The 26,920-nt window shown below is 45.8% G+C and overlaps 1 protein-coding gene across 1 annotated transcript in view; it reads right to left on the bottom strand.

Annotated features, from left to right (window-relative positions):
- LOC116979068 (E3 ubiquitin-protein ligase Siah2-like) overlaps positions 1-15,149 on the bottom strand; it is a 46,521-nt gene extending 31,372 nt beyond the window's left edge. Inside the window, exon 1 of the mRNA XM_033030512.1 lies at positions 14,387-15,149. Within this exon, the coding sequence (XP_032886403.1) occupies positions 14,387-14,809 (423 nt within the window). The 5' untranslated portion in view covers positions 14,810-15,149. The remainder of the gene's footprint in view (positions 1-14,386) is intronic.
- Between the last annotated feature and the right edge of the window lie 11,771 nt (positions 15,150-26,920).

Raw genomic sequence — 26,920 nt, 5'->3', positions numbered from 1 at the left:
CATGAGGCAGCCCCAAAGCAGTCGTCAATGTATCCCAGCAAGAGTTGGGAGATGGTGCCAGAGTACATTTGGAACAAGGACTATGCAATGTAACCGACAAATAGGCAGACATAGCTGGGTCCCACAGTGATCATGGCTACACAACAAGTGAAAGGAGTCAAAGGAGAAGTTGAAGATGAGGCCAAGTTCCACCAGTTGGAGGATTGTTAATAGAGGGAAATTGATTGGGTTTCTGTTCGAGGATTACATCGAACAGTGCTTGTTCCAAACGTACACCGGCTCCATCCCCCAACTCTTTCTCCGCTACATCGACTATTATATTGTGGCCGCTTACTGCACCCACACAGAACTCGTTGATGTCATTAACGTTATCCTAACTTTCACCCTGCCTTCAAATTCACTTGGATCATCTCCCACACCTCTCTTCCATTTGTTGATCTCTCGGTCTCCATCACACGAGACAGAATATCAACGGATGTCTACTACAAACGTACTGATTCCTACAGTTATCTGGACTAAACTTTGTACCACCCTGCCACTTGCAAAGACGCTAAGTTACAGCAGCACGTTATGTTTATTTTGTAAACCAGCATGGGCAGTCACAGTGGCACAGCGGTAGAGTTGCTGCCTTACAGCAAAAATGCAGCGCTAGAGATCCGGGTTCGATCCCGACTATGGGTGCTGTCTGTATGGAGTTTGTACGTTCTCCCCGTGGGTTTTCTCCGAGATCTTTGGTTTCCTCCCGCACTCCAAAGACGTACAGTTTGTAGGTTAATTGGATTGATTAATTGGCTTGATAAAAATGTTTAAATTGTCCAAGTTGGCGATATGCAAAGTACTGCCCTGCCGACTATAAAATTCAGAAGGTTCAGAAGGCATGTGCAGTTCCTTGTATCCATGAAAAGCAATACTTCCCTAAACAATAATACTCGTGTTCAACAGCCCATTCACCACAAGTAGCGAAGAGGAGACATGCTGATATTACACTCCAATATCTGGTCAATATTGCTAATAGCGTGGCTATTTAAAGCCTCAACTATTTTGTGATGAACATTTTGAAATAATATAGTCCAGCCATAAACTTATAAAGTGGTGCAGTGGCAATGCCTGTAATGTTTTTTGTTCTACTGGGACCAGCAGATTTTAAAAGACAAAAATATCCTAAGCCAAAGCACTGCTGTTGCTGGAAAATAAATTAAAAAAGAGAAATAACATTTTGCACTGGTGATGGCAGGAACCGAAGGTTAACGTATAAATATGTTAGTATCAGGCACGTGCCGCGAGTAATTGCTCAAGGTAGGCAGTCAGTCGGCTTTTAAAAAAAATCTTAAATCGCGCATGCGCAGATTGTTCTCGCCGTAAAAAATAAAAATTAGTAACAATTCAATTTTCCCAAGGCTTCGAAATCTCCTTCATTTTTTAATTACTGAACCATATAACAATTACAGCACGGAAACAGGCCATCTCGGCCCTACAAGTCCATGCCGAACAATTATTTTCCCTTAGCCCCACCTGCCTGCACTCATACCATAACCCTCCATTCCCTTCTCATCCATATGCCTATCCAATTTATTTTTAAATGATACCAACGAACCTGCCTCCACCACTTCCACTGGAAGCTCATTCCACACCGCTACCACTCTCTGAGTAAAGAAGTTCCCCCTCATGTTACCCCTAAACTTCTGTCCCTTAATTCTGAAGTCATGTCCTCTTGTTTGAATCTTCCCCATTCTCAAAGGGAAAAGCTTGTCCACATCAACTCTGTCTATCCCTCTCATCATTTTAAAGACCTCTATCAAGTCCCCCCTTAACCTTCTGCGCTCCAGAGAATAAAGACCTAACATTCAACCTTTCTCTGTAACTTAGTTGTTGAAACCCAAACAACATTCTAGTAAATCTCTTCTGTACTCTCTCTATTTTGTTGACATCCTTCCTATAATTGGGCGACCAATGGATGGGGGACGGAGGATGAAGGCAGGTGGAGAGATGGTGGGAAAATCAGGAGCACACTGAGATGAACCAGTTGTCATCTTATTGAATGACAATACTAATTCAAGGGACCAATTGGAGGGAGAGTTCCTTTCACAGCTTGTGGAAAATGTGCCTGGGGTTAAAGATGCGGGGAGGGCAGGAGTGTTAAGAAGGAGGGGGTCGGAGATCATGTGAGACTCACTCACCGCTGCCGCAGCTCTCCGGGAACAGACAGCAGAAGTGGCCGCCACTTTCGGGGACGGAAGCAGCTCGGGTGACTGCAAGCGGCCGCCGGGACCCGACAGCAGAACCGGCTGCCACTTCAGCGCCTTCTGCCGGCCCGCTCACCTCTGGCAGTGCTCTCCGTCTGAACACCTCTCACCAGACGCTCGCCGGCTTCGCTCATGTCAGCCGCTTCCCGCAAATCCTTAATTTCCGACAGCCGAGTAACCTCAATTGGTCCCTTGAGAGCGCTGTCGGGATTTAAGGATTTGCGGAAGTGGCTGACACGAGTGAGGCTGGCGAGTGGCAGGAGAGAGGTTTTCAGACGGAGAGCACTGCCAGAGGTGAGCGGGGACCAGCAGAAGGGGCTGTCCGGTCCCGGCAGCCACTCACAGCCACCCGAGCTAATTCACTCCCTGGCCACAATGCGGTGGCTCCGTGCCCGGAGCGTCGCAAGTGGGTTACTGGACTCGATCCTCTCCTTCACAACGTCCTCCGTCTGAACACCTCTCACCTGCCCGCCCCGCAACTTTACCCCGGGCCAGACTCCCCAAACACTGTGAAAGGAGCTCCTCCGCCCCCCCCAACCCCGGGAAATAAGGTATTTAAAAACATAAAGCACCAAGAAATGTACTTACCACATTATTGGTACACAAACTCCATACTGCAAAGGCAGAATTTCAGCTGCCTTCAGCCCCGCTTGTCATTGACGGCTTGAAGCAGCGTCGACGGCACGTGAGCTGCACAGATCTTCAGGTGTTACAAGTGCTGCGGATGAAAGGCACGGAGAATTATGCCTACCTAAGAGATCGATCTCTTAGATGGGCATAATTCTACCATGCCTTTACTATTTATATTTAATAATTGCCATTTCATAATTTTTGTCAGGGTAGGCAGTGCCTACCTTGCCTCCCCTGACGGCACGTGCCTGGTTAGAATGTAGGGAGGAACTGCGGATTCTGGGTTAAACCGAGAATAGACATAAAAACTGGAGTAACTCAGCGGGACAGACAGCATCTCTGGAGAGAAGGATTGGGTGACGTTTTGGGTCTAGACCGTCGACCCGAAACGTTACCCATTCCTTCTCTCCAGAGATGCTGCCTGTCCCGCTGAGTTACTCCAGCTTTTTGTGTCTATGTTAAGGGCCTGTCCCACTTGGATGACCTAATTTAGAAGACCCTAGACGAGTTGAAAAAAATGTCACGGTCGTGTTGACTCGCCAAAGTAAAAGACCTCCTACGACTGTGTCTATGACCTCCTACGACTATGTCTACGACCTCCTACGACCCCCCTCGACCTTAGTCTTCCACACCCAAGACCAACTACGACTAGCTACGAGTGGAAATGATCACATGATAAAATGTCATGTTTGCATTTTTTTTCTCGGGCCAGTTACCGACCTACAACTACCATCACGACCTACTACGACCTACCTACGAGTGAAAAGTATCCATTTTTTCCATGCCAACCTTTTTTTTTTAACTCGTGGACATTTTTTATCAGGCTGGAAAATACGTCGCGACCTACTTGAGGCCACGAGTACGCGGAGACCACTCACGAGCATGAGGAAGAGTTACGAAGACCTCCTACGACCTCGTGGCGACCATGCTGCGAGTATGAGTCAAGGGCAAACTCAGCAGAGGTCGCCAATTACATCCACAAAGTTCCAGTAATGCACGTTGTGGACTTCCTTTGTTTCCGTGTCTGTCAGTAACAGAAAGGGTTCCCGAGCAGCCAAAAATAACAATGTCAAACTGGCTGTACGGTCCTTCACACTGAAGAAGTTTCAAAAACCAAACCAGGAAACAAAAACTAACTATACTAGGATTTTACATAATACAAAATAACAGATTTGACAGAAATTATATAAAAAAAGCAAATTTGTAGTAAAATAGATTAATTACAGCAAGGGTCGGCCTTGTTCTGCATAGGGGCCAGGACCCACGTCTGTGAGCGATGGCGGGCCACATCTATCGCCATAGTTAATAAATGGAGATAATACATATTAACTAAATTAGTAATAGTACATACTAATAATACATAAATTAGTAATAATACACACTAATAATACATATTAACCAGTGTGACACTTGGTGGTATTTTTCGCATTAGTTTTCACGTGTTTTTCAATTAGTTTTCTGCAGTTCCCAGATCCCTCGCCTGCCCCGGGACTGGCTGGAGTTCCCAGGTTGGCTCACATCCCCGGGACTTGTTGCAGTTCCCAGGTCGGCTCGCCATGCACCGGGACTAGCTGCACTTCCCAGATCCCTCGCGTCCCCGGGACTGACTGAAGTTCCCAGGTCGCCCGCTTGCGTGCCCCTGGACTGGCTGCAGTTCCCAGATCCCTTGCGTCCCTGGGACTAACAGCTGTTCTCAAGTCGGCTCGCGTCCCCGGGACTGGCTGCAGTTCCCAGGTCGGCTGCGTGCCCGGGACTGGCTACAGTTCCCAGGTCGGCTCGCCATGCACAGGGACTAGCTGCACTTCCCAGATCCCTCGCGTCACCGGGACAGCCTGAAGTTCCCAGGTTGGCGCACGTCCCCGGAACAGGCTGCAGTTGCCAGGTCGCCTGCGTGCCCCAGGATTGGCTGCAGTTCCCAGGTCAGCTCGCGTCCCTGGGACTGGCTGCAGTTCCCAGGTCGGCTCGCCTGCCCCGGGATGAGCTGCAATTGCCACCTAGCCTGCATGCCCCGGGGCAGGCTGCAGTTCCCAGGTCGCGAAAATTAATTGAAAAAAAAAAACGCCTGTGGGCCGGTTGATTTCGGGTTACGGGCCGTATGTTGCCAACCACTGCATTACTGTGTTAAATCTTTGACAGAATTCCATACACAAACATTTGGAATCATAAAGTTTGCTAAGCATTAATGATGATTTAATTCACCATTAAAATTACTTAACACCTCATCCAGAAAGTGTATACTTCAACTTTCCAAAAAAGTGCAACTCTTTCAAAAAGTATGAAATCACCAACAATGTAATTTTCTAAATTTTTCTTTACATTTTTTACTGACATTACAATTACAAATTCAAGCCAATATTATACAAGAATAAGCACTTTATCCGATGAGTACAGGTACCGGAAAAATAATAAATTAGGTCTAGAAGGAGGCCAAACATAGGATAACAAAAAAAGACTAAGTGCTGGAGTAAATCAGCAGATCAGGCAGCATCTCTGGAGAACATATATAGATAAAGTTTCGGGTTGGGAGTCTTCTTGTGACCTATTGTGGTAGGGTGAATGGGGGAAAAAAACTGGAAGCAAACAAAACACATCAGGGCTAGCAACAGGCAAGGCAGTTACCTGAAAGACCAATTTTTGGATAGAGACAGGTGCGAGCTCAAGAGGGATACATAGTTGCAAAATGTAAAGCTGGTTAACAGACTTTTAGTGGAGGAAGTGGGGGGAGGGTGTTCATAGAATGCTCCAATTTTAGTTAACTTCTATGTTCATACCAATGGGGTTGTAAGCTACCCAAGCAGAATACAAGGTGCTGTTCTTCCAGTTTGCGGGTGGCCTCACTCGGGCAATGAAGTCGACCCAGAACAGAATGGTTAGTACGGGAATGGGAAGGGGAGTTAAAGGATTAGCAACTGGGATATCCAGTAGGCCTTGGCAATCCAAGTGCAAGTGTTCAGAAAAACAGTCGTAAGGTCTAAACATTTTGCCAATGTACAGGGGCCCACATCTGGAATACCAGATGCAGTAGATGAGGTTAGAGGAGGTTCATATGAACCCGTCTCACCTGGAATGACTGCTGGGGAACCTGGATGGAGCCTAGGGAGGAGGTACAAGGACAGGTTATACATCTCCTGCGGTTGCAGGGGAAAGTACCTGGGGTTGGTGGTTTGGGGAGAAAGGATAAGTGAACCAAAGAATTGCGGAGGGTGCAGTCTCTGCGGTAGGGGTGGAGATGGGAGGATGTGATTAGTGGTGGGATCACATTGGAGCTGATGGAAATGTTGGAGGATGATGTGTTGGATATGGATGCCAGGAGGAGAGGATCAGGGGAACTCTGTCTTTGTTGCTTCCGGAGGGAGTACAGAACTCCGGGACAGAGAAGAGACGCGGTATCCATCTGTGTTTTCTGGTAAGTGATAAGGTGGATACAGAATAGGGTAGAGTTTGTTTGGCAGACGGGTGGACAGAGCCCTGAGATGAGTAGAAAAAAGGCAGTGAGATAAAGAGTTAAGGAGATAAAGGGCACACAATGTGAAGCCATAAAGCCACGTCACCTATTTGCTTCTTCAGAGATGCTGCCTGACCTGCTCAGGTACTTTGTGTCTGTTATGTAAACCAGCATATGTAGTTTCTTGTATTAGCATGGGAATAAAGTTTGCTTACTTCTCAGACAGTGTTAATGAGCAATCGTTCTCTTTCTTTCTTTTAAAATCTTTTTATTTGTTTTTTTCCAAAAAACAAAAACAAAACAAAAAACAAAACAAAAACAAAAAGAATAATGATAAACATAACAATGATATTGATACATAGGGATCAGGATTACATTAATAACAGGTATAACCTAAATATGAGCAGTATCAAAATACACATTGAATGTAGACCTCCCGGTCTCTATGTAAATATAGTGAAATGTTTAAAAGAAAACTTAGAAAAAAAAAAGGGGAAAAAAAAGAAAAAAATGAGGACACCCTAAACTAGAAAAAAAAAAGCAAAACAGATTCTGAGCTGAGAATTTCAACAATTTAAGTCCCTGTTTGTCGTCAAATCCGTTCCACCATATAAAGGTAAAATAATTTTTATAACGGTTGGAGAGGGAGCAATTTATGTTGTGTGAAAGTGTTAAATACATTTCCCCCAAGTCTTATCAAATTTAACCAAGGGTTCAACAATGTAACTCCTGATTTTTTCAAAATTTAAACATATCGTTTCAGAGTACCAATGGAGTGTGGTCTGAGGGTTAGAGTCTTTCCATTTAAATAAAATAGATCTTCAGGCGATTAATGTGGTAAAAGCAATCAGCTGATGGGCGGAACGGGACAATTGAACAGAATCTAACATTGGTAGCCCAAAAATTGCAGTAATAGGATGAGGTTGTAAATCAATACCTAAAACTACAGAAATAGTATCAAAAATGTATTTCCAATATTTTTGCAAAAGAGGGCAGGACCAAAACATATGGGTGAATGAGGCAATTTCAGTAACTAATTGAAGAATCCTCTCCCATCTCTCTATAGAGACATTGTTAGTTCTCTTTCCCAGTCATTCTTAATTTAATCAAATATATCTATTTGTCATGTCAAATTCAACTCAAAAATAGTTGTTATTAATCCTTTCTGACAAGGCTTCAAATGACACACACACACACAAAAAAAAGAAGACTTCTTCTTCCCACCCCCCCCCCCCCCCCACATCAGTCTGATGAAACGTTGCCCGTTTCCTTCGCTCCATAGATGCTGCCGCACCCGCTGAGTTTCTCCAGCACTTTTGTTTACCTACGGTTTTCCAGCATAGAAACATAGAAAATAGGTGCAGGAGTAGGCCATTCGGCCCTTCGAGCCTGCACCGCCATTCATTATGATCATGGCTGATCATCTAACTTAGTATCCTGTACCTGCCTTCTCTCCATACCCCCGACCCCTTTAGCCACAAGGGCCACATCTAACTGCCTCATAAATATAGCCAATGAACAGGCCTCAACTACTTTCTGTGGCAGAGAATTCCACAGATTCACCACTCTCTGTGTGATTTTTTTTTCTCATCTCGGCCCTAAAAGACTTCCCCCTTATCCTTAAACTGTGACCCCTTGTTCTGAACTTCACCAACATTGGAAACAATCTTCTTGCATCTAGCCTGTCCAACCCCTTATGAATTTTGTAAGTTTCTATAAGATCCCCCCTCAATCTTCTAAATTCCAGTGAGTACAAGTCGAGTCTATCCAGTCTTTCTTCATATAAAAGTCCTGCCATCCCAGGAATCAGTCTGGTGAACCTTCTCTGTACTCCCTCTATGGCAAGAATGTCTTTCCTCAGATTAGGAGACCAAAACTGTACGCAATACTCCAGGTGTGGTCTCACCAAGGCCCTGTACAACTGCAGTAGAACCTCCCTGCTCCTATACTCAAATCCTTTTGCTATGAATGCTAACCTACCATTCGCTTCACCTGCATGCCTACTTTCAATGACTGGTGTACCATGACACCCAAGTCTCGTTGCATCTCCCCTTTTCCTAATCGGCCGCCATTTAAATAATAGTCTACTTTCCTGTTCTTGCCACCAAAGTGGATAACCTCACATTTATCCACGTTATACTGCATCTGCCATGCATTTGCCCACTCACCCAACCTATCCAAGTCACCTTGCAGCCTCCTAGCATCCTCCTCACAGCTAACACTGCCCCCCAGCTTCGTGTCATCTGCAAACTTGGAGATGTTGCATTCAATTCCCTCATCCAGATCATTAATATATATTGTAAATAGCTGGGGTCCCAGCACTGAGCCTTGCGGTACCCCACTAGTCACTGCCTGCCATTCTGAAAAGGACCCGTTTACTCCTACTCTTTGCTTCCTGTCTGAACCCCCAATACCGTGTGCTTTAAGTTTGCATACTAATCTCTTATGTGGGACCTTGTCGAAAGCCTTCTGAAAGGCCAGATATAACACATCCACTGGTTCTCCCTTATACACTCTACTAGTTACATCCTCGAAAAATTCTATAAGATTCGTCAGACATGATTTACCTTTCATAAATCCATGCTGACTTTGTCCAATGATTTCACCACTTTCCAAATGTGCTGCTATCCCATTTTTAATAACTGACTCTAGCATTTTCCCCAGTACCGATGTTAGACTAACATGTCTGTAATTCCCCGTTTTCTCTCTCCCTCCCTTTTTAATAAGTGGGGTTACATTAGCTATCCTCCATTCCTCAGGAACTACTCCAGAATCTAAAGAGTTTTGAAAAATTATCACTAATATATCCACTATTTATAGACAATAGGTGCAGGAGTAGGCCATTTGGCCCTTCGAGCCAGCACCGCCATTCAATGTGATCATGGCTGATCATCCCCAATCAGTACCCCGTTCCTGCCTTCTCCCCATATCCCCTGATGCCGCTATTTTTAAGAGCCCTGTCCAGCTCTCTCTTGAAAGCATCCAGAGAACCTGCCTCCACCGCCATCTGAGGCAGAGAATTCCACAGACTCACCACTCTCTGTGAGAAAAAGTTTCCTCGTCTCCGTTCTAAATGGCTTACTCCTCTTAAACTGTGGCCCCTGGTTCTGGACTCCCCCAACATCGGGAACATATTTCCTGCCTCTAGCGTGTCCAAGCCCTTAACAATCTTATATGTTTCAATGAGATCCCTCTCATTCTCCTAAACTCCAGAGTGTACAAGCCCAGCTGCTCCATTCTCTCAGCATATGACAGTCCCGCCATCCCGGGAATTAACCTTGTAAACCTACGCTGCACTCCCTCCATAGCAAGAATGTCCTTCCTCAAATTAGGATGTTCGCAATAACCAACCTGATCTCCCGGTGGCTCAGTACTTCAACTCCCCCTCCCATTCCGAATCCGACCTTTCTGTCCTGGGCCTCCTCCATGGTGAGGCCCACCGGAAATTGGAGGAACAGCATCGCATATTTTGCTTGGGTAGTTTACACCCCAGCGATATGAACATTGGCTTCTCCAATTTCATGTAGTCCTTGCTTTCTCCCTCCTTCCCCTCCTATTCCCAGCTCTCCCACAACCTACTGTCTCCGCCTCTTCCTTTCTTTTTCCCGCCCCCCCCACCTCTCCCGACATCAGTCTGAAGAAGGGTCTCGACCCGAAACGTCGCCTATTCCTTCGCTCCATAGATGCTGCCTCGCCCGCTGATTTTCTCCAGCTTTGTCCACCGACGGGATCCCACCACTGGCCACATCTTCCAATCTCCTCCCGTCGGTTTTCTGCAGAGACCGCCCCCTCCGTAACTCCCTGGTCAATTCGTCCCTTCCCACCAAACCACCCCCTCTCCTGGCACTTTCCCTTGCAGGAAAAAGAAATATAGAAGGATAGAAAATAGGTGCAGGAGAAGGCCATTTGGCCCTTCGAGCCTGCAACGCCATTCAATATGATCATGGCTGAAGTGCTACACTTGTCGCTTTACCTCCCCCTTGACTCCATTCAAGGACCCAAGCAGTCTTTCCAGGTGCGACAGAGGTTCACCTGCACCTCCTCCAACGTCATCTATTGCATCCGCTGCTCTAGGTGTCAGCTGCCCTACATCGGTGAGACCAAGCGTAGGCTTGGAGATCGCTTCACCCAACACCTCCGTTCAGTTTGCAATAATCAACCTGATCTCCCGGTGGCTCAGCACTTAAACTCCCCCTCGCATTCGGAAGCCAACCTTTCTGTCCTGGGCCTCCTCCATGGCCAGAGTGAGGCCCACCATAAATTGGAGGAGCAGCACCTCACATTTTGCTTGGGTAGTTTACACCCCAGCTGTATGAACATTGGCCTCCACTTTCAGGTAGTCCCTGCTTTCTCATCCGCTTCCCAGGTCTCCCTCAGCCCACTGTCGCTGCCTCTTCCTTTTTTCTTCTATGTTTATATATTCTGTTGTGCTGCTGCAAGTAAGGATTTCATTGTTCTAACTTGGAAGTGAGAGAATAACACACTCTTGACTCTTGACTTACTTCGCTAATGTGTGGAATAGAACTAGTGTACGGGTGATCGGTGGTCGGCGTGGACTCGGTGGGCCGAATGGCCTGTTTCCACGCTGAATCTTTAAATTAAACTAAAACCACTAAAACCAGAGGAAATCTAAAGAAGGGTCTCTACCCGAACGTCACCCAATTTCTTCTATCCAGAGATGCTGGCTGCTCCATGGAGTTCCCCCACACAATTAAAGCATGGTATAGTCTTCACCCTACCATAGGTACCCAACCAGACGCAACTAAATTGAAGGTGGCTCTTTTTTCTCCAAGAACCCTTTTTTGTTTAAGTCCAAGTCAAGAGTCAAGAGAGTTTTATTGTCATGTGTCCCAGATAGGACAATGAATTTCTTGCTTGCTGCAGCACAACATAATACCTCATGTAAACATAATACAGAACAGGAGATAAAAGTTCAGTGTGTCTATATACCATAGACCATATATATATATATATACACAATAAATAAACAGATAAAATGCAATAGGCTGTTATTTTTCAGAGTTTGGAGTTTGGTGGTGGTGGGTCCACCAGTTTAAATTCAATTTGGAATATATTTGGAGGGCCAGGAAACCAAGAAGCAAGAGTTACTCCAGGGAGTTACTCCAGCTCCAGGCAGTGATTCTGCATTGGTTTTCAGCAGTCGCTGTGAGGTAGCAACCAGGGAGCAATGGCGGCCAGATCTCCCACAATGCAAAGGGAGGGAGAAAGTGGCCGACACCAACCAGCTGCCATGGCAGTGCGCATGTGCAGGGCGGCACGTTGTTGCGCGCATGTGTAGGGGGTGGATGTGCAGGCCGTGGCAGTGCGCATGTGTAAGGTGGCCTGCCGTGCCGAGCGGAGACCAGAGAGCCGAGACCCGGATGGCGGGCAGAGACGGAGAGTGCACACCGCTCTCTCTCATCTTGACAGCCAGAAGGGGGGGCTACGTGAGGATGCTGTTCATAGACTTCAGTCCAGCCTTCAACACGATAGTCCCCACCAGACTGGCTGAGGAGCTACTGGAATTAGGGCTCAACACCCCCATGTGCCTGGGCCCTGGACTTTCTCACCGCCAGGCCCCAGGTAGTCAAGATGGGAGGGAATACATCAAAGTCCCTCACCCTGATCACAGGATCGCCCCAGGGTTGCGTCCTCAGCCCCCTATTGTACTCCCTGTACACACATGACTGTGTGGCTAGGTTCAGCTCCAACTCAATAATCACGTTTGCTGATGACACTGTGGTGGTGGGCCTGATCTCAGACAACGATGAGAAGGCCTACCGGGAGGAGGTGGCTGATCTAGCACTCTGGTGTCAGGACAACAGCCTCCTCTTGAACATCAAAAAGACTAAGGAGCTGATCATGGACTTTAGGAGGGCACTTCATCCGAGGACGTACACACCGTTGAGGATAAATGGGGATACTGTGGATAGGGTGAGCAGTTTTAAATATCTGGGAGTCCACATCTCTGAGGATATGACATGGACATCACACGCCGCAGCACTCATGAGTAAGGCAAGGCAGCGCCTTTACCACCTCAGGCAATTGAGGAAATTCAGAGTGTCTCCGAGGATCCTCCTGTGCTTCTACTCAGCGGCTGTGGAAAGCATCTTGTCCGGAAATATTACCATCTGGTTTGGTAATTGCTCTGCCCAGAACAAGAAGGCTCTGCAGAGAGTAGTGCGTTCGGCCGAACGCACTATGGGAACTATACATCAGGAGGTGCAACTCCAGAGCCAATAAAATCATGGGAGACCCCTTCCATCCCTGCAACGGACTATTCCAGCTGCTACGGTCAGGCAAACGCCTCCATTGCCATGCTGTGAGAACGGAGAGGTTGAGAAGGAGTTTCTTCCCAGAGGCCATTAGGACTGTAAACTCCTATCTCACCAGGGACTAACTTTTACTGTACCACTCTACTGCTTTTTTTAAAAGTGCTGTTTTTTTCCCTTTTTCCTTCCGCCCACAATATTTAATATGTAAAATATGTGATTCCGTTCCATTCTGTTTGCAGTTTGTTTGGTTGTTTGTTTGTTTGTATCTTTTTGCACAAAGTCCGCGAGCATTGCCACTTTTCATTTCACTGCACATCTCGTATGTGTATGTGACGAATAAACTTGACTTGATTTGAGAGTGACACAGAGAGAGAGAGAGAGAGAGAGAGAGATAGAGATAGAGAGGGGGCCCGCTCAGAATTAAATGATAGGCGTCCCAGGTGCTTGCCAAGCCAGGCAAAATGGCATGGCTTTTAGGTTGCCCGGCGGGACTGTAAATTGCCATTGGCACCCGGGCAACCGCTAATTTCGAGCCCTGGTATACTGACATGTTAACTCCCATTTTTAACCGTAGAAGAGCCCAATGGAGCACAAGCTTGAGTACTCTTACCTTCCGGCATAATTATTACAGTAAACTTTCACCCCAGACTTTATTTTCATTTCACTACCCTAATATTTTCCAATCTGGCTACAAATATTTCTTATAGTATATAGTTTGCATACATCCTCATCCATCATTGGGAAAGACTGCATGGACAGATGAAGAATGCACTTTGCTCTACTCTTCATTAATTCTTTGCATAATGTCACTGATCTATATTTCCTGTGCTAACGTATCTGGTTTCCATCCTTCCAAACTATTGAAACAACATTATTTGCGACAGCACAACGTATTAGCTTCATTCATAAGGCCTCAAATGCCACTCCAACTCTTCAACCCACCCTCCCCTGCGTTTTTACACAATATACTTTTACAAACACCATGCTGACCAGTTCATGGTAAATGAACTTATAGATTGTGACAAGTTTTTTAAATAATGGAGGGGAACAGTGGTGCATAAATAGAAGGCAGGGGGGGGGGGGGGGGTGCTCAGATCCATTGCATTTACCAATTCAAGATCATAAGCAGAAACAATGGATCACTAACAGATGAAAATATATTTACTCTAGCATCTAAAGGTCCAACTATCAAATCAAAAGGTAAGCACTCATCACCAAACATTAGATTCGTGTTAGACACAAAAAGCTGGAGTAACTCAGCGGGACAGGCAGCATCTCTGGAGAGAAGGAATGGGTGACGTTTCGGGTCAAGACCCCTCTTCAGACTCGTGTTATGCGTTTATGTCAAACTACATATCATCTCAGTACAAACAAGTCATTTACTTATACATTCCTACAGTTTTAACGGGAACTAACATTAGTTTTAAAAACATCAATTTGAGAACAAGGTCTTAATTATTCATATCAACTTTTTTCTATACCTCTTTTGACAGGTGCACTACGAAATTTGGTTATACCGCACGAATCAATAAATCAAGACTACAAGACCCACTACAACTATGAACATGGCCCACTACAACTATGAACATTCCAGAATAGTCCCTGGTGGATTCCTCGGGAGTGATGACCACAAGGTACTATTTGCAGCTAGTTTGAAGACAGTTGACACTTCTATTTCCCTATAAAGCCGAGGACCCGGAAACACACCTGATGCAGCACGTATGTACCGCCAGGGTTTAGCATGACTACCTCTAAAAGTTCCTGGTCTGCCCACCGCACCTGCAGGGACTCACCTTACATGGGAAAGGGATGGTAGAAGCCACCTTCTCCATGGCCAGGTTTCTGATACTGGGGGTGAGCGGGCCCCTGCATGTCGGACAGCAAGAAAGTTTTTGCCGGCATTGGTTGCACACCAAGTGGCCGGCCTGGCATTGTAGGATGGGGGGAAGAACATAATCAAAGCAGACTGGACACTCGAAGAGGGAAGTGAGCTCGGGCTGAGGCGGGGTGGAACCTCCGGCAGCCGTCGTCGCCGTCGCCGCCGCAGCCGCTGCCGCCGCCGCCGCTGCTGCTATAGTTGAACTACCGCCGGCGCCGCCGCCACCTCCTCCACCGCCTCCTCCTCCAGCAGCAGCACCGCCACCACCCGTTGCCGCCACGGCCGCCGCCGTGTGTTTCCCTGTTTTCCCGCCGCCGGCTGACGAAGGTCGGCTCATGGCGATAGACGCGCCAGCCCTCCGCGCATTCGGTATCTTCCCGTTACTCTCTCGGTGTAAAAATAAATGCTAGCAACTCTCCTCACGTATAAATAAAAAATCCTCCGGCTATTTGGCACGGCCACCTTCGCGGCCTCGTCCTTTCCTTCTTATTAACGCCATTATTATTATTATTATTATTTCTGAAGCCGACGTCCCTTCTCACGGCCGTGCGTAAACATGGCGGCGGCGTTTCATCCGGCAACCGACTACAGGGGAGGGGGGGGGGGGAGGGTCTATTTCCTTGGTTACTGCCACCAATCAGAAACGGCCCTGTCGGTCAACCGCCGTCCGGCCGAACGAGCGGCTCCGAGCGCAACCAGAGTCACGCGGAGTGGAGATGTCAGTCACGACGGCGCGCAATGCTTCTCGGGAAACATAGTTTCACTCAGCCGCTCTGCACTCATCCAGTTCCGGGACCGGGATTGTGCGGACTACAAATCCCAGTGTTCGCAGAGGCTATGCCCATGCTTGGGCAGCCTGCAACCAACCCAGTGGTATGAGTCTGAAGAAGGGTCTCGACCCGAAACGTCACCTATTCCTTTACATATTCTGTTGTGCTGCAGCAAGCAAGAATTTCATTGTCCTATCTGGGACATATGGCAATAAAACACTTGACTATCCAGAGATGCTGGGTGTCCCGCTGAGATACTCCAGCATTTTGTGTCTATCTTCGAGGCCATGCCGTGGCCGTTTGGTATTTGGATCAGATCCATTGTTGTCATGTGCTTTTTCTTGACCTGTGTGTGATTGGGAGTAATTCCATTGGAAGTTGTCATTTTGTGGAATGTTATCTCTCGTTATAACAAATATAATTAACCAGTAAAGGAATGGTTTGATATTTGAGATGGTCATTGTTAAAAATGCAGGAGTCTAGAGAATTGTTGTCATCGTATTTACTTAAACAAAATGTGAATTTACATCAGCCAAAAACTCGTGAAGACGAACCATAGAAACAAATAATATATCGATTGTTGACAAAAATGCTGGAGAAATTCAGTGGGTGAGGCAGCATCTATGGAGCGAAGGAAATAGACCACGTTTCGGGTCGAGACCCTTCTTCAGACCCGAAAAGTTGCCTATTTCCTTCGCTCTATAGATGCTGCCTTACCTGATGAGTTTCTCCAGCATTTTTGTCTACCTTCGATTTTCCAGCATCCGCAGTTCCTTCTTAAACATGAATCGATTGTGGATCATTTCTAAGAACCATTATTCATTGGTTGAGGGATGGGGAAACAGCCACTACTTGTCATGCAGATGTCACTTCTCCATTTGATGGTTATAGGGAGGTTTCACGGGAGTCGGGTCACGACCCATGTACTGTTGCTACGCTACTCCAAATGGAGTACACGCGATGAACTGCAGGTAGGCACTTACCATTGTTTCCAGCGTAGCGGGCCCGTTAAAACCCGCCGAAAATTTCAATTTTTGCCTGTAAATAATTATGGAAATCGGGATAAGCATGTGAGACATTTAGCCTACTTCAGAATACCAAAAGTGAGGAGAATGATGGTAGATAGAAGTGAGAGCTGAAGGGACAACAACAGCCAGAGTGCTTGGCGGACATTGACCGTTTGCTCACTGCATTTCATCAACTAAGGCATTATTTGTGTTTTTTCTTGATTACTTTGGCATCTAAAAAGTTTCAGAAGTGATAAATCTGGCTGTAAATTTTTTAAATCGCCCATGGTTCTCAAGTGGGTTTTTACATACAAAATGAAAACGCATCTGAAGAAAAATTTACAGCCAGATTTATCACTTCTGAGACTTTTTAGATACCAAAGGAATCAAGAAATAACACAAATAATGCCTTACTTGATGAAATACAGTGAGCAAACGCGATAATTCCCAATATTTTCAATTCCGATATCTGCACAGCCAATGTTTACCAAGCACTTTAGCTGCTGTTGTCCCTTCAGCTCTCGCTTCTCTTTAGCTTCATTTCGCTTCACTTTTGGAATTCTAAAGTTGGGTACATGTCTCTCACACTTACCCCGACTTCCACAATTTTTTTCAGCGCAACAATTCAACATTTTGGCGGTTTTTAACAGGTAGGAATGTATGCGTTTCTTGCATTAATAACATATACCGGAAGTTACGGATGTCCTCCAGATGGATTGAGCGGTTCTGTGCGTCAAGCCCTATGACCCAGTGACCTTACGTGCAAACCCCCCCTATAATTAAAGCAGAGAGTCCGAATCAATTTATTCTGTCGTCAAATAAATCACACGTAACATATTAGCTTTAAAATAGTTTTCCTTGGAGGATTTTGGTTGCTAGAACTTTGCCTTATGTGAACATTTAGGATTGAAAATTATCTTGCAGATTTTGATGAGTAATGCCTGCTTATATTCTGCAACTTTGAAAACAGTTTTGAATTTTATATACACGTTGAAGGTCTCCATGTTATTGTGGAGTAGCCGGAAGAAACTCTGCAACATTCATATCAGAGCAGTCAAAATGTTTTGGGAAATGAAAGATGTTATATTAATAACCACGGTGCCCAATATATTATTTTACTAAATTGCAGTTACGTTTCTAAAAAAAATCCCAACATCGAATAAATGTTGATTGTACTCTTTGCAGTCACAGTCCTCTTTGGATAGAGTGTTCCAAAGATTCCCTAGCTCTGAGTGACAACATTTCTTCTCAATTTTGTCCTTAATGATCGATCTCTTAATTTGGGACCGTCACATCTGTTTCCAAATAACCCAGCCAGTGGAAACGTCACCTACAAACGTCACCTGCTGCGACCGGACCCCCGGAGATTCGGAGGCTTACCGCAGGTCTGGTGGACGGTGATACCGGGAGCCCGCGGGTCCCTGCTGGGAGACCGCTTTTCGGGGCTTCCGCGGCGGCGACTTCTCCCGCCCGAGTTGCGGGGTTGAGGATGACCTGGAGCGGGGCCTTGCATCACCGCCCGGCGCGGCTTGGAATGGCTGCGGGACTTTGCTGGCACCCGCCGGGGGCTCCGACGACAGGACCCGGAGTGCGGCCTTGCACCACCCGGCGCGGCGTTAATGGCCGCGGGACAATTGCCATCGCCCGCCGGGGGCTTTGACTCTGACATCGGGAGGGGAATGGGGAGTGCAGGGGAGGGATGGGTATTTGCCTTCCATCATGGCGAGGAGGAGGGGAGCTGTGATGGATGTCTGTGTAAATTGTGTTGTGTCTTGTGTGTATGACTGCAGAAACAACATTTCATTTGAACCTCAATGAGGTTCAAATGACAAATAAAATTGTATTGTATTATTGTACACGTATATCCCATCAAGCTCATTTCAATGAGATCAATTCTCATTCTTCTGAAAGCTAAACAGTGTAGATCCAGATTGCTAAATCTCTCATACAATCTCTCGTATCTTTCATCTGCCATTCCAGGAATCAACTTGGCAAGTCTTCACCACACTCCTCTTTTACTGATACATCCTCCCTGTGGTAAGGAGACTGGACTTCACACCGTATCCCACATGCAATCTTACTGGGGCTCTGTATAACTGGAGTGATCCTGTTGTAATTATAGTCCAACAAACCTTTAGCTTCCTAATTGCTTTTCAAATTTGCATGTAAACTTACATTGATTATTCAGATTTTATTTTTGTTTGAAGTTCAATAAAATTAATTGATATTAAAATTTGTTTACTAATTTTACTCGATCTCACCCAAACACTATCTTTAAAAGTTTCATAAACATTGGTATCCTCAATAGACACAAAATGCTGGAGTAACACAGCAGGCAGCATCTCTGGAGAGAAGGAATGGGTGACATTTCAGGTCGAGACCCTTCTTCGGATTGTGGCAAGGGAGAGGGAATCTAGAGATAGGGAAGGGTTTCAAAGATAATGTAAGGTGTGAAAACAGTATATCAAAGCAGACGATGATCAAGGAAATGTAGAATAGTTTATGTTGGCTGAGGGGAAGGTAACAGGCATATCCATTGCATTTAGCAGGAGTGGTCCATCTTGCTCCGCTATAGGATCTTTGCTGGGGTGAGGGGGGAGGGGGCGGAGCAAGAGGGAGTGCAAGGGTTACTTGAAGTTAGAGAAATCAATATTCATACCGCTGGGTTGTAGGCTACCCAAGCAAAATATGTGCTGTTCCTCCAATATGCGTTTGCGATAGAACTAGTGTATGGGTGATTGTTGGTTGGCGTGGACTTGGTGCGTTGAAGGGACTGTCGACAGTGTATCTCAAAATTAAATAATTATAATAATAATAATACATTTTATTTATGGGCGCCTTTCAAGAGTCTCAAGGACACCTTACAAAAAATTTAGCAAGTAGAGGAAAAACATGTAAGGGGAATGAAATAAATAGTAGAGACATGACTAGTACACAAATTAAAGACAGAATTCAATTCAAAACACAATATGAGCCAATTCATGCACAGATGAAAAGGGAGGGGGACGTGGGGCTAAGGATAGGCAGAGGTGATGAGATGGGTCTTGAGGCGGGACTGGAAGATGATGAGGGACACGGAATTGCGGATCAATTGGGGGAGTTCCAGAGCTTGGGAGCTGCCCTGGAGAAGGCTCTGTTCCCAAAACTGCGGAGGTTGGACTAGTGGATGGAGAGGAGACCGGCTGATGTGGATCTGAGGGACCGTGAGGGTTGGTAGGGGGAGAGGAGGTCAGTGAGATATGGGGGGGGGGGGGGGGGGCAGATGGTGGAGGGCTTTGTAGGTGAGGACCAGGATTTTGTAGGTGATCCGGTGGTAGATGGGAAGCCAGTGAAGTTGTTTGAGGACTGGAGTGATGTGATGCCAGGATTTGGTGTGGGTGATGAGTCTGGCGGCTGCGTTCTGGACCAGTTGGAGTCGGTTGATGTAGGTGGAGCTGATGTCAAGGAGAAGTGAGTTGCAATAGTCCAGTCGGGAGGAGATGAAGGCATGGATGAGTCTTTCAGCAGCGGGAGGTGTGAGAGAGGGTCTGAGTTTGGCGATGTTGCGGAGATGAAAGAAGGAGGTTTTAATGACATGGCGGATGTGAGGCTCAAGGGAGAGGGTGGAATCAAAGATCACGCCAAGGTTGCGGGCCTGGGGAGATGGGGAGACAGTGGTGCAGTCGATAGTGAGAGTGGGGTTATTGATTTTGCTGAGTGTGGATTTGGAGCCTATGAGGAGGAATTCTGTCATATCGCTGTTGAGTTTGAGGAAGTTATGTTGCATCCAGGTTTTTATAGCTGACAAACAGGAGTTGATATGGTAGGGGGGGGGGGGGGGGTTTTGGGGGGATTTGGTGCTGAGGTAGATCTGGGTGTCATCAGCGTAACAGTGGAAGTCCAGGTTGAAGTGGCGGAGTATCTGACCAAGGGGGAGGATGTAGATGATGAAGAGGAGGGGGCCGAGTACGGAGCCTTGGGGAACGCCTTGAGTGACTGTGGCTGTAGCAGAGGTGTGGTTATGGAGAGAGATTAAGTGGGATCTGTTGGAAAGGTAGGAACAGAGCCAGCTGAGTGCAGAGCCTTCAATGCCGAGGTTTTTGAGTCTGGTGAGCAGGATGTTATGGTTCATTGTATCGAAGGCTGCGCTCAGGTCGAGGAGGATGAGGATGTTGAGGGAACCAGTGTCAGCAGAGGTGAGGAGGTCATTGAGGACTTTGAGGAGAGCAGTTTCTGTGCTATGGAGGGGGCGAAAGCCAGATTGGAGGGGTTCAAGTAGGTTATATGCAAGGAGGTGGGAATGAAGTTGTGACGCAACGATACGCTCCAGGGTTTTTGAAAGAAAGGGAAGGTTTGAGATTGGGCGGTAGTTAATGAGAGAGGAGGGATCAAGTCCAGGTTTCTTTAAGATTGGTGTGACAGCAGCAGTTTTGAAAGCTGAGGGGTCAATTCCTTGGGACAATGAGGAGTTGAAGAGATTAGTGAGGTAGGGGCAGAGAACGGGGAGGCAGGACTTCAGCAGGGGAGTGGGGAGAGGGTCGAGGGAGCAGGTAGTGGGTTTGGAAGAGCTGATGAGTTTGGAGATTTCAGTAGGGGTGACCAGGTCAAACTGGGAGAGGAAGCAGTGTGGAGGAGGGGTAAGGAGGTCAGTGGAGATTTTGAAAAGAGGGGCCTTGGTAGGTGGTGGAGTAGATGCTGGGGAGTCGGGTACAGGGGATAAAGATTGATAGATGGTGCTGATTTTATCAGCGAAAAAGTGGAGGAATGAGTTGCAGAGAACCGGAGTAGAGGTAGGGAGAGTGTTGGCTCGAGGCTTGAGGAGGTTGCCCACTGTGGAGAAGAGGGTTCTGTGGTTTAGGCAGGGGTCGGTGAATATGGAGGAGAGGTAGGCAGATTTTGCAGCAATGAGGGCATCTTTGTAGTCAGTGAGGTGGAGTTTGTAAGCTTCATGGTGGACTGTGAGAGATGATTTCTTTGTGAGTCGTTCAAGTCGGCAACCAGTCTGTTTCAGCTTACGAAGTGCAGGTGTGTACCAGGGTGAAGATGTGTTGAAAGTGACGGTTCTTGTTTTGAGGGGGGCCATAGTGTTAAGGGAGGTAGACAAGGTGGAGTTGAGATGGTTTGTGAGATCATCAGGTGAGATATGGGTTGAGTCCAGGGGGAGAGTGGTGGAGAGCAGGTCAGAGAGATGGTGGGGATCGATGGATTTTAGATTACGGAAGGTGATTTCTCGGAGGAAGCGGGGGCGAGGTGTAGGAGAAGGGATGGTGAACCGTATAAGCTTATGATCAGAGAGGGGGAAGAGGCATGGATGGAGGTCGAGTACCGGTTGATTTGTGGAGCAGACCAGGTCAAGGATGTGACCTTTGTCATGGGTGGGAAAGGTGACGTGCTGAGTGAGAGAGAAGTTGTCAAGTAAATGAAACTTCTTTGAATCTTAGGATTGGAGGGCCGAGTCTGGGGAGCTAGGGATGAGCCATGTCTTAGTAAAACAGAGCACACAGCATTCCCTCATCTCTCTTTGACAAAACAGCCTTCTCCTTCAGTCCTCAACTTTATTTTCTAAGCACTGTACACTGCCAGTAGAATGGTGGGGGTGGGCTTCAGTCTTACATGCAAACCGTCCTGTCAACCACCTCTCTGGACTCAATGGAGGCTGTCTCCTAGCACGGTATCTACTGAACTGGGATCCTCTGTGAGGAGTCGAGGGTTCCCCTGCCATTGGGGATCTCTCTGTCATCAGGGATTCCCTTACAGTCTGTAACTTCATTGGCGTTGGGAGATCGCAATAGCACTAATTCATTTAAATGCATTAGCAGCTTGTAAATTACAGTATTGATTTGTGCTGAAATGCTCTCCACTGTACACCTATAGCAGTTCAAGAGAGTACTCATTGACATACTGATTCTCCTTAATCTAAGTAGATACAACAATGGACTTTCTATATGATTGCATTGATGTGCTGGGCTGAGGACAGATCTTCAGGAACTTCAAGCTGTTGACTCCACCACCGATCTATCGATGAAGACAGGTTTGCTGATCCTCTTCTAAAGTCCACCTTCAGCTCCTTGGTCTTGCTGATGTTGTTGTTGTTTTAGCCCAATCCACCAAATGATCGATCTCATCCTATACCAATTCATTAATCAGCGCCTCCTCTTGAGGCAAACGTGAGCTGCAGGGAGAAGCCTGACATCACCACGCCTCTTCCTTCAAAGACCAGGACTGAGTTGCCGGGACAAGACTGAGATCACCAACGTCATCGTGCCAGCAGTGAGGCACAGCACCCCTATGTGGTCCTCGACTTTCTTAGCACTGTAAATAAAATATATACGACTCCAATCTACTGCGAGTGAGGTCATTGCCAATCCCAGCACTATCTTCAATGCCACAGAGGCTATATTTGCGGTTGCAGGAGCTCAAATATCACAATAGGAATAAAGAGTGCAGTTTGTCTGTTGCCCCTTTGAGTAGCTCAGCTTTAGGGAAGCAGGGGTGGAATTGTAAATATGCTCTTCTCAAGCTTACCTAAACCACCGCGGGTTCGATCCTTGTATCTGCCTCGTGCAAGCAGAAACACTCCAAAAAGTCACGCAATCCCAAGCGCTCAACCAGATCAACAAAGGACCTCGTGGGAGCTGCCTTTTATAGGTCCCCGAACCTTGAGGGGCCGAACTACATAGGGGTGGCCCCTTACAATCCAATCAAACATATTAATTGCATCAGTACATTATTGGCAGTTCCCCAAACCAATAACAGAATCTCCCATACATTGTTTCAGGAGATGTTTCTGGAAGAAGCTAACTTAACTTGAATAATGCAACATTTACCCTGGAATTCAAACAAACCTGCCAGGACTTAACACTTTTAACCAATCAACAAACAGCAGGGGTACTGTCCAGCAACATTATTTACAATATTTACAATGTTGTTGCAGTAATCCAATCAACTTCATGCATTTTACACTTCCTTGGAGGTCCTCTGCAGAAATCACATTCATTCTGTCAATTGTAAAGTTACTCATACATTTCTTATCTGTAACACTGATCTGGGCCCTAGATTACTGGCACCATTCTGCAGCTTGTCCTATTTCTGCAGAGTACATCAGACTTGACCAAAATGGCCTAACAATACATGAGTCCTTTATTAAATTTTGGTGCTATTACTGCTCTGTTTTAGCCAGGATTTAGAGAATAAACTGGTGTACAGTGGCAAGTCTAGAGTGTTTTACTGTCATATGTCCCGGATGGGACAATCAAATTCTTACTTATTCTTACAACAGATTATGTGAATATGTAAACATAGTACATAACGGGGGAAGAGAAAAAAAGAAAAAGTTCAATAAATAACAAATATAGTGCTATAATAATTTCGTCTTTTGCAGTTCAGAGCTCAGAGCTTATTCGTTGTTGTGTTTAATAGCCTGATGGCTGTAGGGAAGAAGCTGTTCCTGAACCTGGACGCTACAGTTTTCAGGCTCCTTTACCGTCTTCCTGATGGCAATGGTGAGACGAGTGTGTGGCCAGGATGGTGTGGTGATCCTTGATGATTTTGGCTGCCTTTTTGAGGCAGCGACTACGATAGATCCCTTCAACAGTGGGGAGGTCAAAGCTGGTGATGGACTGGGCAGTGGTCACAACTTTTTGTAGTCTTTTACGCTCCTGGACATTCATGTTGCCGAACCAGGCCACGATGCAACCAGTCAGAATGCTCTCTACCGTGCACCTGTAGATGTTTAGGAGAATCCTCTACGACATGCCGAATCTCCGTAATCTTCTCAGGAAGTAGAGTCGCTGATGTGCCTTCTTTATAATTGCATCGGTGTGCTGGGTCCAGGAAAGATCTTCGGAAATATGCACGCCCAGGAATTTGAAGTTATTGACCCTCTCCACCATCGACCCATTGAGGTGAACAGGATTGTGGGTATTCATCCTTCCCCTACCAAAGTCCACGATCAGTTCATTGGTCTTACTGATGTTGAGAGGCAGGTTGTTGTGCTGGCACCATTTGGTCAGTCAGTTGATTTAACTTCTATACTCTGACTCGTCCCCCTCTGTGTTTCGTCCAACAACAGTGGTGTCATCGGCGAACTTGATGATGGAGTCCGCATTATGTCCGGCTATGCAGGCATGGGTATAGAGTGAATAAAGCAGGGGGCTGAGCATGCAGTCTTGAGGTTCTCCAGTACTAATTGTTACTGAGGATGAAGTGTTTCCACCAATTCGAATAGTCTATGGTCTGTGGATGAGGAAGTTGAGGATCCAATTGCAGAGGGATGAGCAAAGGCCCAGTTTCGTGAGCGCGGTAACCAGCTTGGAAGGGATGATGGTATTAAACGCCGAGATGTAGTCTATAAACAACAGCCTGACGTAAGTGTTTTTATTGTCCAAGTGGTCCAATGCGGAGTGGAGAGCCAGTGAAATTGCATCCTCTGTTGACCTGTTGTGGCGGTATGCGAACTGTAGTGGGTCGAGGTTCTTGTCGAGGTTCTTGTCGAGGTAGGAGTTGATGTGCACCATAACCAACCTCTCAAAGCACTTCATCACCACAGATGTCAGCAAACAAGAACTGTCATTTTTTCAGACCAGTGAGTTTGAAAATCATCCTGTGGATTAATCTTGTGCATTGCATTATTCAAGAAAGTTTTTAGTGTGAACAAACAAGCTGCGAGAAAAATTGGTTGAACTTTGTGATGTCCAGAAATGGATGTAACAGTGATTAGTGTTGGTTTAAACTCAATTCATTCAATGTTATGCAATATAATTTCTTAGCCAAGTTATCGATATTTTTCTGCAGAGTTAAAGTATTGTAATTGTAATCCATTTTAGGGAAATTAACTTGCAAAGAAATGTTAAAATTGACGTATGTGTAAAAGAAAACACAATTTTGGAAAATAAAATGTCAGCATTCTGTATATATACCCCAATCAGACATTCCACAAATAACAAACGCCCGACAGCTCTTTAATGGAATTTTTGTTTATTTACTAGAATCAACAGTATCTCTAAAACTGCCTGTTTTTGTATCACATTGAACATTTAATATATCTTCATGTATCACAAGACTTGCACTCAGTGCTATTTTTGAGATGTGTACTTTGATAGACTGGGTCAGCTAATTCCAGTGCTTCCTGGTTTCCAGGTAGATAACCAAACAAACATTGTATAATTCATCATGTGTCATTTTTACTTAAAATAAATATGTTGTTCGCTGGCCTATGTGTAAGAAAGTTACAGTTGCTCTACTGTATGTATCATATTAAGAATAAATATAATCTTGTCAACAAACAAATATGTTACCTGTATGATTGTACTAATGGTATTTAATTGTCTAAACTCTAAAGCAATAGATTAAAATGCATGAATAAAACAGAATGTACCTCAGCCATACAAAGCATGCAACATGTAGCAAAGTAAATCTAATTTTCTGATTCATTGTGCATAGCATTAATCAGTATATGATAACAAATATTTTGAATATGGAACTTTCAGACAATCATAACAGAGAACGTGGCATTGATGTAAACATTCTGAATGATCACAAACGCAGGTAAACATTTACTCAAGGTAAGACTGCCCATCCTGATCATGTAACATTAGTAGAAGTGAGTCCTTCAGTAAACATTATAATGCAATAAAGGGTCTTCAGGACAACTTCGGCACCAGATGAGTCAAGTCAGATGGAGAGATATTGAATGTTGAGGCAATTTGAAAGATAATCTAAGTCAGATATGGCGTCAAAGTCTGCATTATATTATACAGCATCAATCAGACAGTAATCATGTAAGAGAGGGACTGGGTCCTTCACGAAGATTTTTCAATTGGCCTTATGTGACTGCCTGTATTTTTCAAAGGATGTAGTGATAGCAAAATGAAAATCACTACATTGTGAATTTTCATTTTACAGGCCCAAATAGCACCTTTCAAATATATTGAGACAATATGTCTTGCGTGATAAAGATAACCAATCCCACCATGGAACACATGCATCTGTGAAACTTATACAGGTGCACAGTAGAGAGCATACTGACTGCTTGCATCGTGGCCTGGTTCGGCAACATGAATGTGCAGGAGTGGAAAAGACTGCAAAAAGTGGTAAACACTGCCCAGGCGATCACCGGCTCTGACCACCCCACCATCAGAGGGATCTATTGTAGTCGCTGCCTCAAAAAGGAAGCCAACATCATCAAAGACCCACACCATCCTGGCCACACACTCATCTCACCACTGCCATCGAGAAGAAGGCACAGGAGCCTGAGAACTGTAACGTCCAGGTTCAGGAACAGCTTCTTCCCAGCAGCCATCAGGCTATTAAACACTACAACCTCATAAGCTATGAACTACAATAACCATATAACCATATAACAATTACAGCACGGAAACAGGCCATCTCGGCCCTACAAGTCCGTGCCGAACAACTTTTTTCCCTTAGTCCCACCTGCCTGCACTCATACCATAACCCTCCATTCCCTTCTCATCCATATGCCTATCCAATTTATTTTTAAATGATACCAACGAACCTGCCGCCACCACTTCCACTGGAAGCTCATTCCACACCGCTACCACTCTCTGAGTAAAGAAGTTCCCCCTCATGTTACCCCTAAATTTCTGTCCCTTAATTCTGAAGTCATGTCCTCTTGTTTGAATCTTCCCTATTCTCAAAGGGAAAAGCTTGATCACGTCAACTCTGTCTATC

Source organism: Amblyraja radiata, chromosome 12, assembly GCF_010909765.2.
Source record: "Amblyraja radiata isolate CabotCenter1 chromosome 12, sAmbRad1.1.pri, whole genome shotgun sequence".
Classification (NCBI taxonomy): domain Eukaryota; kingdom Metazoa; phylum Chordata; class Chondrichthyes; order Rajiformes; family Rajidae; genus Amblyraja; species Amblyraja radiata.
This window is presented reverse-complemented; position numbering and strand designations above follow the sequence as displayed.